Source organism: Callithrix jacchus, chromosome 14 (assembly GCF_049354715.1).
Source record: "Callithrix jacchus isolate 240 chromosome 14, calJac240_pri, whole genome shotgun sequence".
Classification (NCBI taxonomy): domain Eukaryota; kingdom Metazoa; phylum Chordata; class Mammalia; order Primates; family Cebidae; genus Callithrix; species Callithrix jacchus.
The window spans coordinates 15,146,555-15,159,983 of NC_133515.1; the positions used below are offsets into that span (position 1 = coordinate 15,146,555).

Sequence of the window (13,429 nt, forward strand, 5' to 3'; positions counted from 1 at the left end):
AATAGCAGTAAATACTAATTTGTGTATTTTTTCTTATGAAAAACTTCATTCATACAGAAAAAGAGAAATTCTACAGTGCATACCCTTATGACTGTCACCTGGATTAACTTTTTAACATTTTGCCTTATTTGCTTCAACTATGTTTTTTTTTTGGCTGGACTTTTTTTTTTTTTTTTTTTTTTTTTTGGCAGAGTCTTGCTCTGTCGCCCAAGCTGGAATACAGTAGTGTGATCTTGGCTCACTGCAACCTCTGCCTCCTGGGTTCAAACTATTCTCCTGCCTCAGCCTCCAGAGTATATGGAATTACCGGTGTCCACCACCATTCCTGGCTGATTTTTTTATTTTTAGTTGAGACGGGGTTTTACCATGTTGGCCAGGCTGGTCTCAACTCCTGACCTCAGGTGATCTGCCTAGCTCGGCCTCCCAAAGTGCTGGGATTACAGGCATGGGCCACCGCACCCAGCCCAGTTTTATTTTAAAGTAAAATACAAATATCATGATTCTTCACTCCTAAATGCATCTTCAAAAAATTAGGACATTTGCCTATATAACCACAATATCATTAACACATATAAGCAAATTAATCTGATTATAGTCTATAGCAGGAGGTGGAAAATTTTATCTATGAGTCTGTATTTACATCTTCCTAATTGTGTATAAAATAGTTTTTATAGTTGGTTCTCTCAGGGGCCCTGAAATCCATTTGGTTCTTGATTTATTCTTTGAGTATCTGCTATGTTCTAATTCTGGAGTGAGAAATTATTGACTAAGACAAAGTCCTTGCCTTCAAAAACTCACCTATAGACACAACCAAGGTAAAAATCAAAGATTTGGTAACAGGGCATGGGAGAAAGAAGAACTGGTAGAAAGCAAAACAAGTTAATTGAGGAACAGTTCTGGGTGCACTGTGTAGATACATCAATGGAAAAGTCCCTAAGGCAGTTGACAAATAGTTTGGAGCTACAGAAATAGATTTGAGCTCTCTCCCTACATAAATTTGCTTGAAAGGAAGAAAATCAAAGATGGAACTCTGAGGAAACAGTACTTAAGGGATGAGCATAGGGTTTAGAAAAGACCAAGAGGAAACTTGCAGAAAGGGAGGAGGAAATGTGGCTGGAAGAAGGAAGCGAGGTAGCAGCCTCTTATGGATGAGACCTGAAAGCAGATCACAGGATTTGAGAAAAGGCCTCAGTGACCCCTGACAGTGTAACTGCAGGACCGGAACTATGATTAGGCCAGATTGAAATCTGTGGAATAAAGCAGTCGGTACTTCAGGGAGTGGGTAGATACTGCTCAGGACAGGAATGTGAGTGAGAATCGAGTTGTTTATGGGCCTGGATACCACCAGGAGCACAGTCTTGTTTAGATGGGTACTTCACATGATCCTTGAGGTTACTCACAAATGTGGCATCCCTGGTATGGAAAGGAGAAAGCTGGCCCTCAGCACTTGGTGAGTGCTGTGAGCAGTGTCGAAGCTGAAGGCAGTGACAAGGAAGGGGAGAGAATGGAATGACCAGATGGTGTGGACCGTGAAAGAGGCTTGTTCTCTGTTTGACTGAGGTGGCACCAAGAGAATTAATGGAGAGACCAGTGGAATAGGGAGGGCTTCCAGGCAAGGCTACATTTGATCTACATCTTGAAAGACAAACAGGCATGTGTTAAGTGGAGAAATAGAACAACAATATTCCAGGCAGACAAATAATGTGCAAAGGCATTTGTTTAGAAAGGAAGAAATGACTGGTAAAGAGACAAAGTATCACTGAAAAGAGTAGATGACCCCTCTCCTTTGTACCCTCTGTGAAACCTGTAAGTATTTCTATCATTGGTCCTCTGTATATTATTTCATTACATTTTATTATTTTATGTGTAATATTATATCGGCTCCTGTATTTGAGACTGCATATGCATCTGTCTCCACTGATAGAATGACGTCAGGAGCCATATCTTAATATTTCTCTTTCTAAACTAGCAGAATGCCTAGAACTCAGGTGGGATAAATATTTGTTGAATAAAATGTATTTAGGTAAATACTCTTATTTCTTTCTCTATAAGCACATTTGGCTTTTTCTCCCAATTTTACTACTGAATAGCTGGATGTCCTTGATGTCAGTGAAGAAGTGAAACTCTTACTTAAGAGAAGTAGATTGGTTCCCTGTTATGGGCAAAGAAGAATACATTATGAGATTAAATTTCAGAAGGTTCAGATTCTGGCTTTGCCATGCATTTTAATATAATCTTGGGCAAGCTACTTAACTGCTGCTTCTTGTTCTGTAAAACAGAGCTCAGGAATGGATGCTATTTTATGTCATAAAATAATATGGGAAATCACATGCTTTTACATAAACTGAAAATTTGTGTGTAGTTAATTAATATTTCTTGAATGTCTACTATGTTGTACTTTTATAAATACCTTTTAAATCCTCACAGCAGCTAAAGTTGATATGCTTGTACATCAGAATCACTGGGAGTGGTAGTATTTGAAAAGTCTTACTATGGTCATAATGAGACACAATGAGGATTATGTTATTATTTACACTTTCATTGTGTTTTCATGTTCACCGCTCCCTTTCTTTTGAACTCTGCTGTGTGTAGAGAAAGTAAAGATTTTCCTGTTTTACAGCATATACTACTCTGCCCAAAACAAATCTATAGGCTTTTCAATTCAGTACTAATACTCAGGATTCTCTTGTTATATATATTTGCTATTTATCTCAAAAGGATATTCATCTACTTGTGTTTTAACAACTGTGTGTTAACTGGAAGTTAAGCAGACCCAGAAAGCAACAAAATTATTTTTTTCCTAGTAGCCAGGTAGTCCTTTGTTTGCTTCAGAATCCGTAAAAAGAAAAAGAAAAAGTCTGCATAGAAAGCCCATAGGAGATAAATGGAAGTGAGGTTAGGTCATGTTAGTACTATTCCATGTATACTAAACACATGCAGACAACGTGCCAGGAATGTGTCTTTTCTGTTTTGTGTGTTTTGTTACTTAGTTTAAAAACAACTAACTTATTTTATTTCCTGTTCCTTCTTTTGTTGGTTTTTCTTTCATCCTTTGTTTTTCATTGTTGTCACTGAATTTGCAATATTGCTTTTTATCTGACATATCTTTTGCTCTATGGACCTTTCCCATAGTATTTGCTATAGTACCTAATACAGTGAGGGATTATAAATTAATAAGTGTGTATTAATTTACTTTTAGCTGAGAAAAATTTTTAAAGGCAAAGCCACATTTTCTGATACTTTCAGAAGACTTGCTAGCAAATTCTTCGTTGGCTTATTTTCGTCTCCTTAAAAGAGAGATTGCCTTTAAGTCCTAGACATCCTTTGCAATCAATGCTCTGTTTTCAGTTTCCACAATTAGCTTCCTCATGACTTTTCTGTCTTAGTCTTCATGACAAATCCAACTATAGGTTGGAATTCTTCAATTTTCATTTCCCTCTAGGATTCTATTCATTGGTCACCTAAGTTAACAGTAATTTTCATATTTGGAAATGATGCCGATGACAGCTTGAAATTCAGTTGGTTTGTCTCCTTTGTAGTTAGAGTGTGTTTGCCCTAAGTTGAAGAATTATGCTTAGTCTTCCACACCGTCTAGTGTTTTGATCCAGGCCCTGGCTTCAGTAGTCCCTTTGCTAAGATGCCGACTAGTCTTGGCTACCCTGTATGACTGAGGACAAGGCCTGAGGTCTACATGGCCCACAAGTGCTGTAGGTTGTAGGCTAGTGTTGGCTTTGGTGAGACAGGTTGCATTTGGGAAAATCTTATTTATTTGTAAATTTTTAACATTTTCCCACCTTTTTATTTTGAAACTTTTCACGTTTCCAGAAAAGTTGAATATTCATTGAGTAAATATTAACACATAGCCCCCTCGCATAGATTTGCCAGATTTTAACATTTTGCCACATTTTCTTTGTCTCTTTGTATATGTAAAACATTTTTTATTGATCCATTGAAAATTGCACATGATAAACTTAGCCCCTAAATACATCAGCATGTACTTAACCCCTAAATGCATACATTGATTCTTCATACCATTATCTCCCACAATATCATCACATCTGATACAATTATAATAATTCTGTATGCCATATATATAGTTTTCTTGAAAATGTCCTGTTTTCCCCAAAATGTCTTTATAGCTGAGTAGTTGTTTTATAGAATTCAGGCCACTTATCTTGTACAATCATGTCACATCCTGGCATTCTGCTTGCTTTCTCATGATCGATTTAGAATGTATAAAGGATATGACTTAGGTGATATTATATACTTCTCATTGCATGCACGAAGTCTAAGAGGTGCTGTTGATGATGACACATCTCTCGGTTCCACTGGTGACCACTAGACCTCTTTATTGTAAAAGTAGTCTTTTCCTTTTGTAACCAATCTTTAGGGTAATATTTTGAGTTCATGTGAATTTTCCGTTCTCTGGTAAAACCAGTGGCTTTTGCATTTGTTGGTGATCCTTGCCTGAAATTGAAGGTTAATTTGGAAGTTGTAAAATGGTGATTTTCTACTTCTGTCATTCCTTTTACTTTTATAACACATTGTTCTGTAAAGTAGCTTTCTTTTTCTTCTTGTCCCTCCTCCCTATAGTGTGTGTGTGTGTGTGTGTGTGTGTGTGTTTGTATGTGTATGTACACATGTGTGTGCACATGAATGTGCATGTCACATATTGAGTGTGTTGGGAAGAATTATCATTATTCTTTTATTTTTAGAGACAGGGTCTTGCTCCATCACCTAGGCTATAGTCTGGTAGTACTGTCAGCTCACTGCAGCATTGAACTCCTGGGCTCAAGCGATCCTCTTGCTTCAGTTTCCTAAGTACCTGGGACTACAGTCGTGCCACCCAACCTCTTAAAATTTTTTTGTTGTTGTTGAGGCAGGATCTCACTATCTCCAGAAAGAGATAGTGAGAATGTCTCAGACTCATTTTGTGCTTTGTCTGCCTTATGCCTAGAATCAGCCATTTCTCCAAGGTACTTGGTTCCTTATACTGGGAAATCATGTGTAGGAACCAGTTGACCCTCCTGTTGCTCCTAAAGTTCCCTTGCTTTATGCTTTTGCAGGGAACAGAATTAGGAAATAATATTTTTCGAATATTATAGAAAATACTTTTTAAAGATACGAGTTTATTACTTAACATTATAGGGTTTTCCCTTTTGCATTTGTATCTCTTCTACAGTGAAATATTGGTCTCCATAAAATTAGTATATTATTTGCTTTATGATGCAGTATACATAAAATATTTCAGAATTATAATATCAGTGTTATAACTGACCATAAGCCTACCAAGTAAAGGTGGTGATTTCTTTGTAATTATTTTGTTGTCATTAGAAATTATATTTATTTGCTTCTTGTTATATTTTTAGAGTTTCTTTGGAAATATTCTTTAATATATAAACATTTAAATGTTTCAGAGCTTAACTATACGAAGGATGACCAGAAGAATTTGCCCTCATCCCTATGCTCCTCCCTCTGCTCCCACCCAGCCCTTGAGAGATGATTTTTATTGGTTTCTACTTATCTTTTTTGTGTTTATGTTTGCAAAAAGGAGCTTATGTGTATTCTCCTCCTATATTTATATGCCTTTTCTTTTTCTATTTCTTACACCAAAGCAGCATTCTAGGTACATTTCTTCTGCATCTTGGCTTTTCTGTCTCTATTTTACAGTTCTATGGTACTTGATTGCACAGATGCACCCTCATTTATTCAGCCAACCTCATATGTATGGGACTTTGGTTGTTTTCAATATTTTGTTCTCATAATTCAGTGAATAACATGTGTTTATGTTCTTTTATATTCATAGGGGTGTATCTTCTGGGTAAATTCATCGAAGTCAGATTACTAGGGTAATACATATGTAGTTTTGTTAGAAAACCCCCACCTTCTCACTGAAGAGATTATAGAACTCAGCACTCCCCCCAGCAAGGTGGCCTCACCAACTGTGTGCTGTCAGACTTCTGAACTTTTGCTAGTCCTATTAGATGAAATGTGTTCTCTCGAGTTTTAATTGTACTTATTATGAGTCATATTTCTCTTTTAAAAATATAATTTAATTGGTCAATCTTTTTAAAAAATTTACTTATAACTTTTGAATCATAGTTATGAAACACTTTTCCATTTCTTAGCTAGAAAATAATTCACCCATGTGGTATGTGAGTATTCATTGGTTTTATTTTGTGTATTTAGCCCTTTCACTCATTTGGAGTTTACTCTGCTGTATGTTGTGACGTTTGGATTTCAGTTGTTGTCTTTTTCCAAATGGAAGTCAGTTGCAGTATCACTTATTAAGGCTCACGTGTGTAATCCCAATACTGGTAGAGCAAGACAGGAGGATCATGTGAGCTCAGGAGTTCGAGACCAGCCTGTGCAACATGGTGAGACCCTTGTCTCTACAAAAAAAAAAAAAATTTGCTGGGTGTGGTGATGTGACCCTATAGTCCCAGCTACTCCTGACACTGTTGTGGGAGGATTACTTGAGCCTGGGAGGTTAAGGCTGCGGTGAGCTTAACTGTGCCACTGCACTCCAGCCTGAGCAACAGAGTGAGGTCCTGTCTATTAATAAAAGAAAAGACTACTTTTTTTCCCTGCAGTGAAGGAAGGGGCAGTGTGGGGAGAGACCTGGTTAAAACAAAAAAAGTTTGCTAACTGGGCACACTGATGTTTGATCTACGTTTTTTATTTGTTAGTTTATTTTGTACTCCAGCCTGGGTGACAAAGCATGTTGCCCAGGCTGGTTTATAACACCTGGCCTTATCCTTCCACGTCCGCCTCCCACAGCACTAGGATTACTGGCATGAGCCACTGTGCCTGACCTAGGTTTTTTAAGTGTAATTTTGTTCTGAAAAATGCTGAATGAGAGAAAGAAGCTTGACCCAGAGACACGATTAGGCTCCCTAATGTGATTGAATTTGTACCCCAAATGGTAGGCCTCTCCTTTCTGTTCCTTTTGGGAGCAGAATCCAGCACATTTACTGTGTGGGTGGACAGAGAAGACCCACTCAGAACAGGCTTCCTTAATGAGCAGAGGGTATTTATATACACTACAGGATCCCAGGCTATAGACTCTTCATCTGGCACTGTTCAACAAGAAGGAAAATGTTTATTTTGTTGTTAATTGTGAGGCGGGGCGTTGGAGAAGACACTATAAAGGCTTAAGCAATTGTTCTCAGCTGGGAGGCAGTGCTGCTCCCTAGGACGTGGGGGCATTTGGAAAGGTGTGGGGGTGATATTTGTTACAAGCACTGGGTATTACTGGTGTTTGCTGGAAGAAAGCCAGGAAGGTTAAATGGCCTCAGTATGGGGGAAGGGTGCCTGTGATGGGAGTTGTTATACCCAAAATGCCAGTAGCATCCCTGTTGAAAAACAGACACGTAAGAACTTGTTTGGAAAGAGTGTAGTTTAAAAACTCTGGAAAAAGTTGAAAGAACATCTAAAAACATCAGGGGTGTCATGGTGGGTGAGACTTAGAGCCTGCTCCTTGCAGCCTGCGCTTTGATATGGGTATAATCAGCTGGGAGCTAGAACAATTGCTCTTAAGCACATTTCCACAGAAGCTGGATAGGAGCACCTCCAAGTGATCCATTAAAAATAAAAGAGAGATTATTCGTGCTTTCATATTCACGGAATGACGTGTTTAAAACTGACACCTGAAAATTGCCAATAACCAGTTTAATAGTTAAAATTTTTTCTTTTTGGGTGTGTAGTAATTTTATCATCCCATTTAAACAATTATGAAATAAGATAATGCTTTGAAACTCTAGTTCAATGTTCAGTATATAGAAAGCACTCTATAACTATTAGTTCTAACCTTGTATATTTAACAGTTGTTAACTAACCTTTGTATATATTTTCAGAAAGCTATTGCTTACCTTTTCCCAAGTGGTTTGTTTGAGAAAGAAGCCAGGCCAATAATGAAGGTAGTTATCTTAATTACTGTTTTTAAAATTTCACTTTTATACATTATGGTAATTATATAATACATTATTAATTTATTTTACAGCATCCTGAACTGATTTTTCCAAAACAAAGAGGTAAGTTTGTTCAAGAATGAGATAAACAGTTTTTTCTTTACCATATTCCAGCATTAGGTTACGTATCAGCAGTTACTCACATATTACAGGGTGGCCCTCCTGTGTCATGGTAGTTGTAAAGTGTGTCAAAAAACTTTGTAACAATGAATGACTGAAGTTTACTACTTCTTTTAAATTAAATATTAAATTAGATGGGGTTAGAGCTTATGGGTATAGGAATGTCACACTTTGCATTCCAACATGCTCTTTTGAGGAAGAATTTGGTACAGATCTGCTGGCAATCAATTCAACTTCTGTTTATATGAAAATTTAAAACTTTTCTTGACTTTGGAAGCATATTTTCACTCACTGTAGATTTTCTTTTCTGTTCTTTCAGTACTTTAAGGCTGTAATTCCATTGTCTTGTCTTACATTGTTTCTAACAAGCAGAACTCATCATTCTAATTGTGTCTCCTGTTTTCTCTGGCTTCTATTAAGATGCTCTCTTTATTTTTTTAATGTGTAAAATAAAATCTTGAAGGAAACACACAGCAGGGTTTAAGGTTGCCAAGAAATTGAATAATATATTTACTATACATTAGAAACCTGTTATCCAGTGGGGACTGGTAGTTCTCTGTAAACTTAAAAAGTGTTAAAGCTAGGCCGGGTGCAGTGGCTCACGCCTGCAATCCCAGCACTTTGGGAGGCTGACGCAGGTGGATCACGAGGTCAAGAGGTCGAGACCATCCTGGCCAACATGGTGAAACCCCATGTCTATTAAAAATACAAAAAATTAGTTGGATGTGGTGGCGTGCACCGGTAGTCCCAGCTACTGGGGAGGCTAAGGCAGGAGAATTGCTTGAACCTGGAAGGTGGAGTTTGCAGTGAGCCGAGATCGTGCCACTGCACTCCAGCCTGGTGCCTGGTGACTCTCTCTCAAAAAAAAAAAAAAAAAGTATTACAGCTAGAAATCATTTCTTTAAAAAACACTCAAAATATGACTTGTACTTATCCATCTAGCTTTTGCTGTGACCCTAGAGGTTTGGTGGTTTTGAGTGTGTCTGCTCCTCCCCATTGCTTGTGTATAACTATGCCGCTGATGTGTCATCTCAGTCTTTCAGTTTTGATTTCCTATTAGTGGAGTAGTTAACTTACACTTCCTAAGAAATCTGAGTGCAGAATATTTTTATATTTCTATAAATTCTTCCCATCAACCTCACTGAAGTTGAACATGACTTTTTTTTTAGCAACTTGCCTTTCTAAAGCATTCAACCTAGTTTTCTTAGAAGTAGCAACTTTTATGTTTGGACTCATATTTAACTTGTTTATATAATACCTAATTCATGTATTTATAGAAATAAGTACAATGTAAGGAAATAGGCTTGGGAGTAAACACACTGACTGTTAGTAAGCATGAAACTCAGCAGCAAAAATGTGTGACTCGAGAGTAGCTTGGCGGCCACAGGTGCTCAATATGCAGGCCGCTTTATTAGTGTGTTTAGAGTTAATAAGCAGAAATTGGAAAGATAGCAGATATTTCTATAGAAGACTTACTTGTTTTGCAGTGATATTTCTGCTAAGTCCTATTTTTATTCAAAGCTAGGCATTTGTTCTCTCACTCAAGTTCACTCTTTGAAATAACTTTTGGTTTGATTCTTGTTATAAATGTCTTTTTATAAATATGCTCTATCATTTGTATTTCCTTGATTCTTAGACATGGTTGATTATAAATTATAACATCAATTTAATAATAGTTTTTGGGGAAATAATAAATGAAGACTGTTAGAAGTACACATCACTTTTATAGATACAGCTCAGTGTTAATAGAAGTAAAAGTATGCACAGGACACAGTAGCATACCTAGAGGCTTTTCGGTAAATGTTTGTAATGACAGTGGTTTTTTTTCTTCTTTACTAACTCTTCTATATTTTAACCTCTCAGGCTCCCCACCTATTTCTCTCTCTTTGTTCTGTATATCTCTACTAGTTGCATCTCTTCTTATACATCTGCCCCTCTAAGACTGGTTTGTTCTTTCAAATCATACCAGCTTCTCAGTGTTAGAAGTTTATTGTTAGTAGCAGCCTGGTTGTAACAACTGAAACTTCTATACCCATGTGTTATTTTGAAAATACATCACTCCCGGTAGGAGTATCTTAAATTGTAGCTTACTATATGTAAACAGTACTCTTTTCGAATTAGTAAAATATTTTTTGTTGCTTACGTACCTATGTACTTGGTAATTATAGGACAAACTGATTGTTTTTATGCTAAATAAAGAACCAGTGAATTTTAGATTAGGGTAGATTATGACACTTACAGTGTATTAACTCTTTCCTTACTAAAAGATGGAAGCTTCTAGATTGATTTAACATAAAACTCTTGCTCTGTATGATTTAAAGCAAGTGATAAAAATATTGGGGGAAATTAATACTGGGTGAAACTATTTGGTGAAAGATAAATACTGGGTCCACAGGAGCAAAGAGTAGCACCTTATATCAGACAATATGGAATTCAAGGAGTGTGAGGAATGCTTCAGTGAGACAAGAATATTAATTTATGTTGATAAAGTCTAATCTCCATTGAGTAGATTTGATGATCACAAATCTTCTTGCACCAACGTTTAGCATTGAAATGTTTAAAGCAAAAAGTGTTAACTAAGGCTATAAAGAATTTGAATAACACAGCATCATTTTATAGCTAGGGATACAAAGAATACATTTTCTATGCAGAGGCCTACAGACTATTAATAGAATTATGATGTAATAGGCCATAAAGAAAACCTAACAAATTCTAAGTAGTAAAAATCATATTATTAGATTTTTCTGAGTTAAAATCAATAGAACCATATACTGTTGGGTTAAAGAGAAAATCAAAATCGAGGTTACAGACATGACAATGACAACAGTTCTCATTAAATCCAATGGAATATGGACATTGTATTATATAGAGACAAGCGTATATTTGTTAGAAATTAAGAAACGCTGAATATAAATGAACTAAATATTCAGTTTGGGAAGCCAGAAAAAAATTGAATGGATGAGCATAGTGAAGACATTTAAAAGAAGGGGTATGATAAAGAAAACCATGTTGTTCTTTGAAAAGCTAGTGAAATCAATCAACTTCTGGCAAATCTGGCTAGGGAAAAAAGAGAAAACGTAAGAGGGCAATATTAAGAACTGTATATAATAATGATCAGAGGGTAATTTTAACAGTATATGATTGTTACAGGTAACTTCATTCTAAATTGAAAAATCTCTCAAGTAAGAATTGTTAGCATTTGTTGAAATTTAGAGTAGGCTAAGGATAGTTCTAAGTGCTTCCTATGTGTTAACTCACACTCTTCACAAGAGGTTTAAGTAGATACTGTAATTTTCCCCACTGCACAGATGTAGGAATTAAAAGCACATGGAGTTTAACTTACCAGGAAATAGTTGAGCCAGATTGTAGGGAGGCACAGGCAGTTGTGGCACATACACATATGTATGACTGTCAGACTCAACTGACTGTCAGACAGGTAGTTGAAAGAGTAATATAACTGCCCACAGTTGTCTTCATCAGGAGAATACTGGTTAAACCAGTGGTTCCAAACCCTTTTGGCACCAGGGACGAGTTTTGTGAAAGACAATTTCATGGATGGTGTCAGGGGGTGGTTTCAGGATGATTCACGCTCATTACATTTATTGTGTTCTTTATTTCTGTTATTACATTGTAATTTATAATGAAATAATTATACAACTCACTACAATATAGAATCAGTGTGAGCCCTGGGAGTGTTTTTCAGCAACTACATGGTCCCATGTGGGGGTGATGGGAGACAGTGACAGATCATCAGGCCTTAGATTCTCATAATGAGCATGCGACCTAGGTCCCATGTACTGTTCACAATAGAGTTCACACTCCTTTGAGAATGTAATGCCTCTGCTGATCTGACAGGAGGCAGAGCTCAGGTGGCAATGTGAGCAATGGGGAACGGCTATAAATACAAATGAAACTATGCTGGCCTGCTGCTAACCTGCTATGGGGCCAGGTTCCTAACAGGCCACAGACCACTGGTGGTTGAGAACCCCTGCTGTAGAACCACGTGGTTCTACAGCTCTTACTGTGAAGCACCTACTCTGATTTCACTTGACCAGTCATGACAGCAAATGAAAATCTGTAGAATCTAATACCTGTTTGTGGCCCAGCAGTTGGGTACCCCTGGGTTAATCTAAAGCTGCAGAAGTTATCAAAGGGCACTGAAGGTCTAATGAAAGAGGCCCAGGCCCAGAAGGTTTGGTCAGGTAGTTCTGGCATACCTTAAAGGATGAGGTAACTTGTTATCATTTAAACTGTTGCAGAGCAGAAGAAAAGAATGAAAGCTTTCAAATTCCCTTCAGAGGCTCACACAATTATCAAATCTGTACACAAATTTCATGAAAAGGAAACCTGTAGTCTGTTGTCACTAAATAAACACTAGTAAACCAAGTAAATCTTTATATTAAAAGAATATACCAGAGGGCCTTTTTTCTCTACAGGAAAATAAGGATGATTTATGTAATTCTTTGTGTTAATTGAGTGAAGGTTAAAACATTTCCATAAATAAAAAAAGTGAATTAACAAAATTGAGCATTAATTTTTTTGGTAAAAACACAAACTATTAATAAAAAGAAACTTTCTTAGTTTGAGAAAGCCTATCATGGCAAACAGAAACACATCAAATGAAAAAGCATATCAATAGATCCCATTAAGTTCAGGAATAAGACAGGTATGTGTATACTCGCCTCTGGTATTTGGTATTGTTTTAGAAGTTTTAACTAGCATGGTTTAAAAAAGTATGAATAGAAAAGGAAAAAAGTATAAGTTAGAAAACTGAAAGGAATTAGGAAAATTGATTATTATTCACAGATGTTATGACTGCCTACTTAGAAAATGGAAAACATGCACTAAAAACTACATTAGAATTTCAGTAGTCTACCATTATTTGGGTACCTGAATTCAAAACACTTAAACTATGAATTATTCTGAAAATTTTTTAAATGATACCCTTATAAAAGCATGCCATAGTATAGTTATAGGGTGAAATGCTGACCCTGCAGAGATCATGTGAGCATCCTGTCAGTTGATGACTCTGTGGCAGCCAAATCCACACACAAAGAAATCAGCGTGGAATGGCATGTAATGATGATCTAAGTAATGTGATGGTCTTGTTGGTAGCAAATGAATTGCAATCTTTGACTTCCTTTATATATTTTGGCAGACAAGAACTGTTTTAAAATGTAGGTCAAGATGGCCAGGGGCAGACCTGTGTTATTTCTTAAATAATTATAAGCCTGCTTTGCTTATTGTACACTGAAGTTTATACCTCAAACTAAGCTATATTAAATATTGGTGCAGTAAAATAGAAATCAAGCAGCAACAGGAGGCCTAAGGTAAAGACC

General features: G+C 36.7%; 1 protein-coding gene across 2 annotated transcripts in view; it reads left to right on the forward strand.

Moving 5' to 3' along the window:
- The window catches only part of MRPS9 (mitochondrial ribosomal protein S9), a 64,792-nt gene that overhangs the window by 27,719 nt on the left and 23,644 nt on the right, over positions 1-13,429 (forward strand). The window contains exons 3-4 of one of the 2 annotated variants that reach the window (XM_002757463.7): positions 7,857-7,919; positions 8,003-8,033. In XM_002757463.7, coding sequence (XP_002757509.3) covers positions 7,857-7,919; positions 8,003-8,033 — 94 coding nt within the window. The remainder of the gene's footprint in view (positions 1-7,856; positions 7,920-8,002; positions 8,034-13,429) is intronic. The other variant, XM_054244661.2, reaches the window with a different exon arrangement.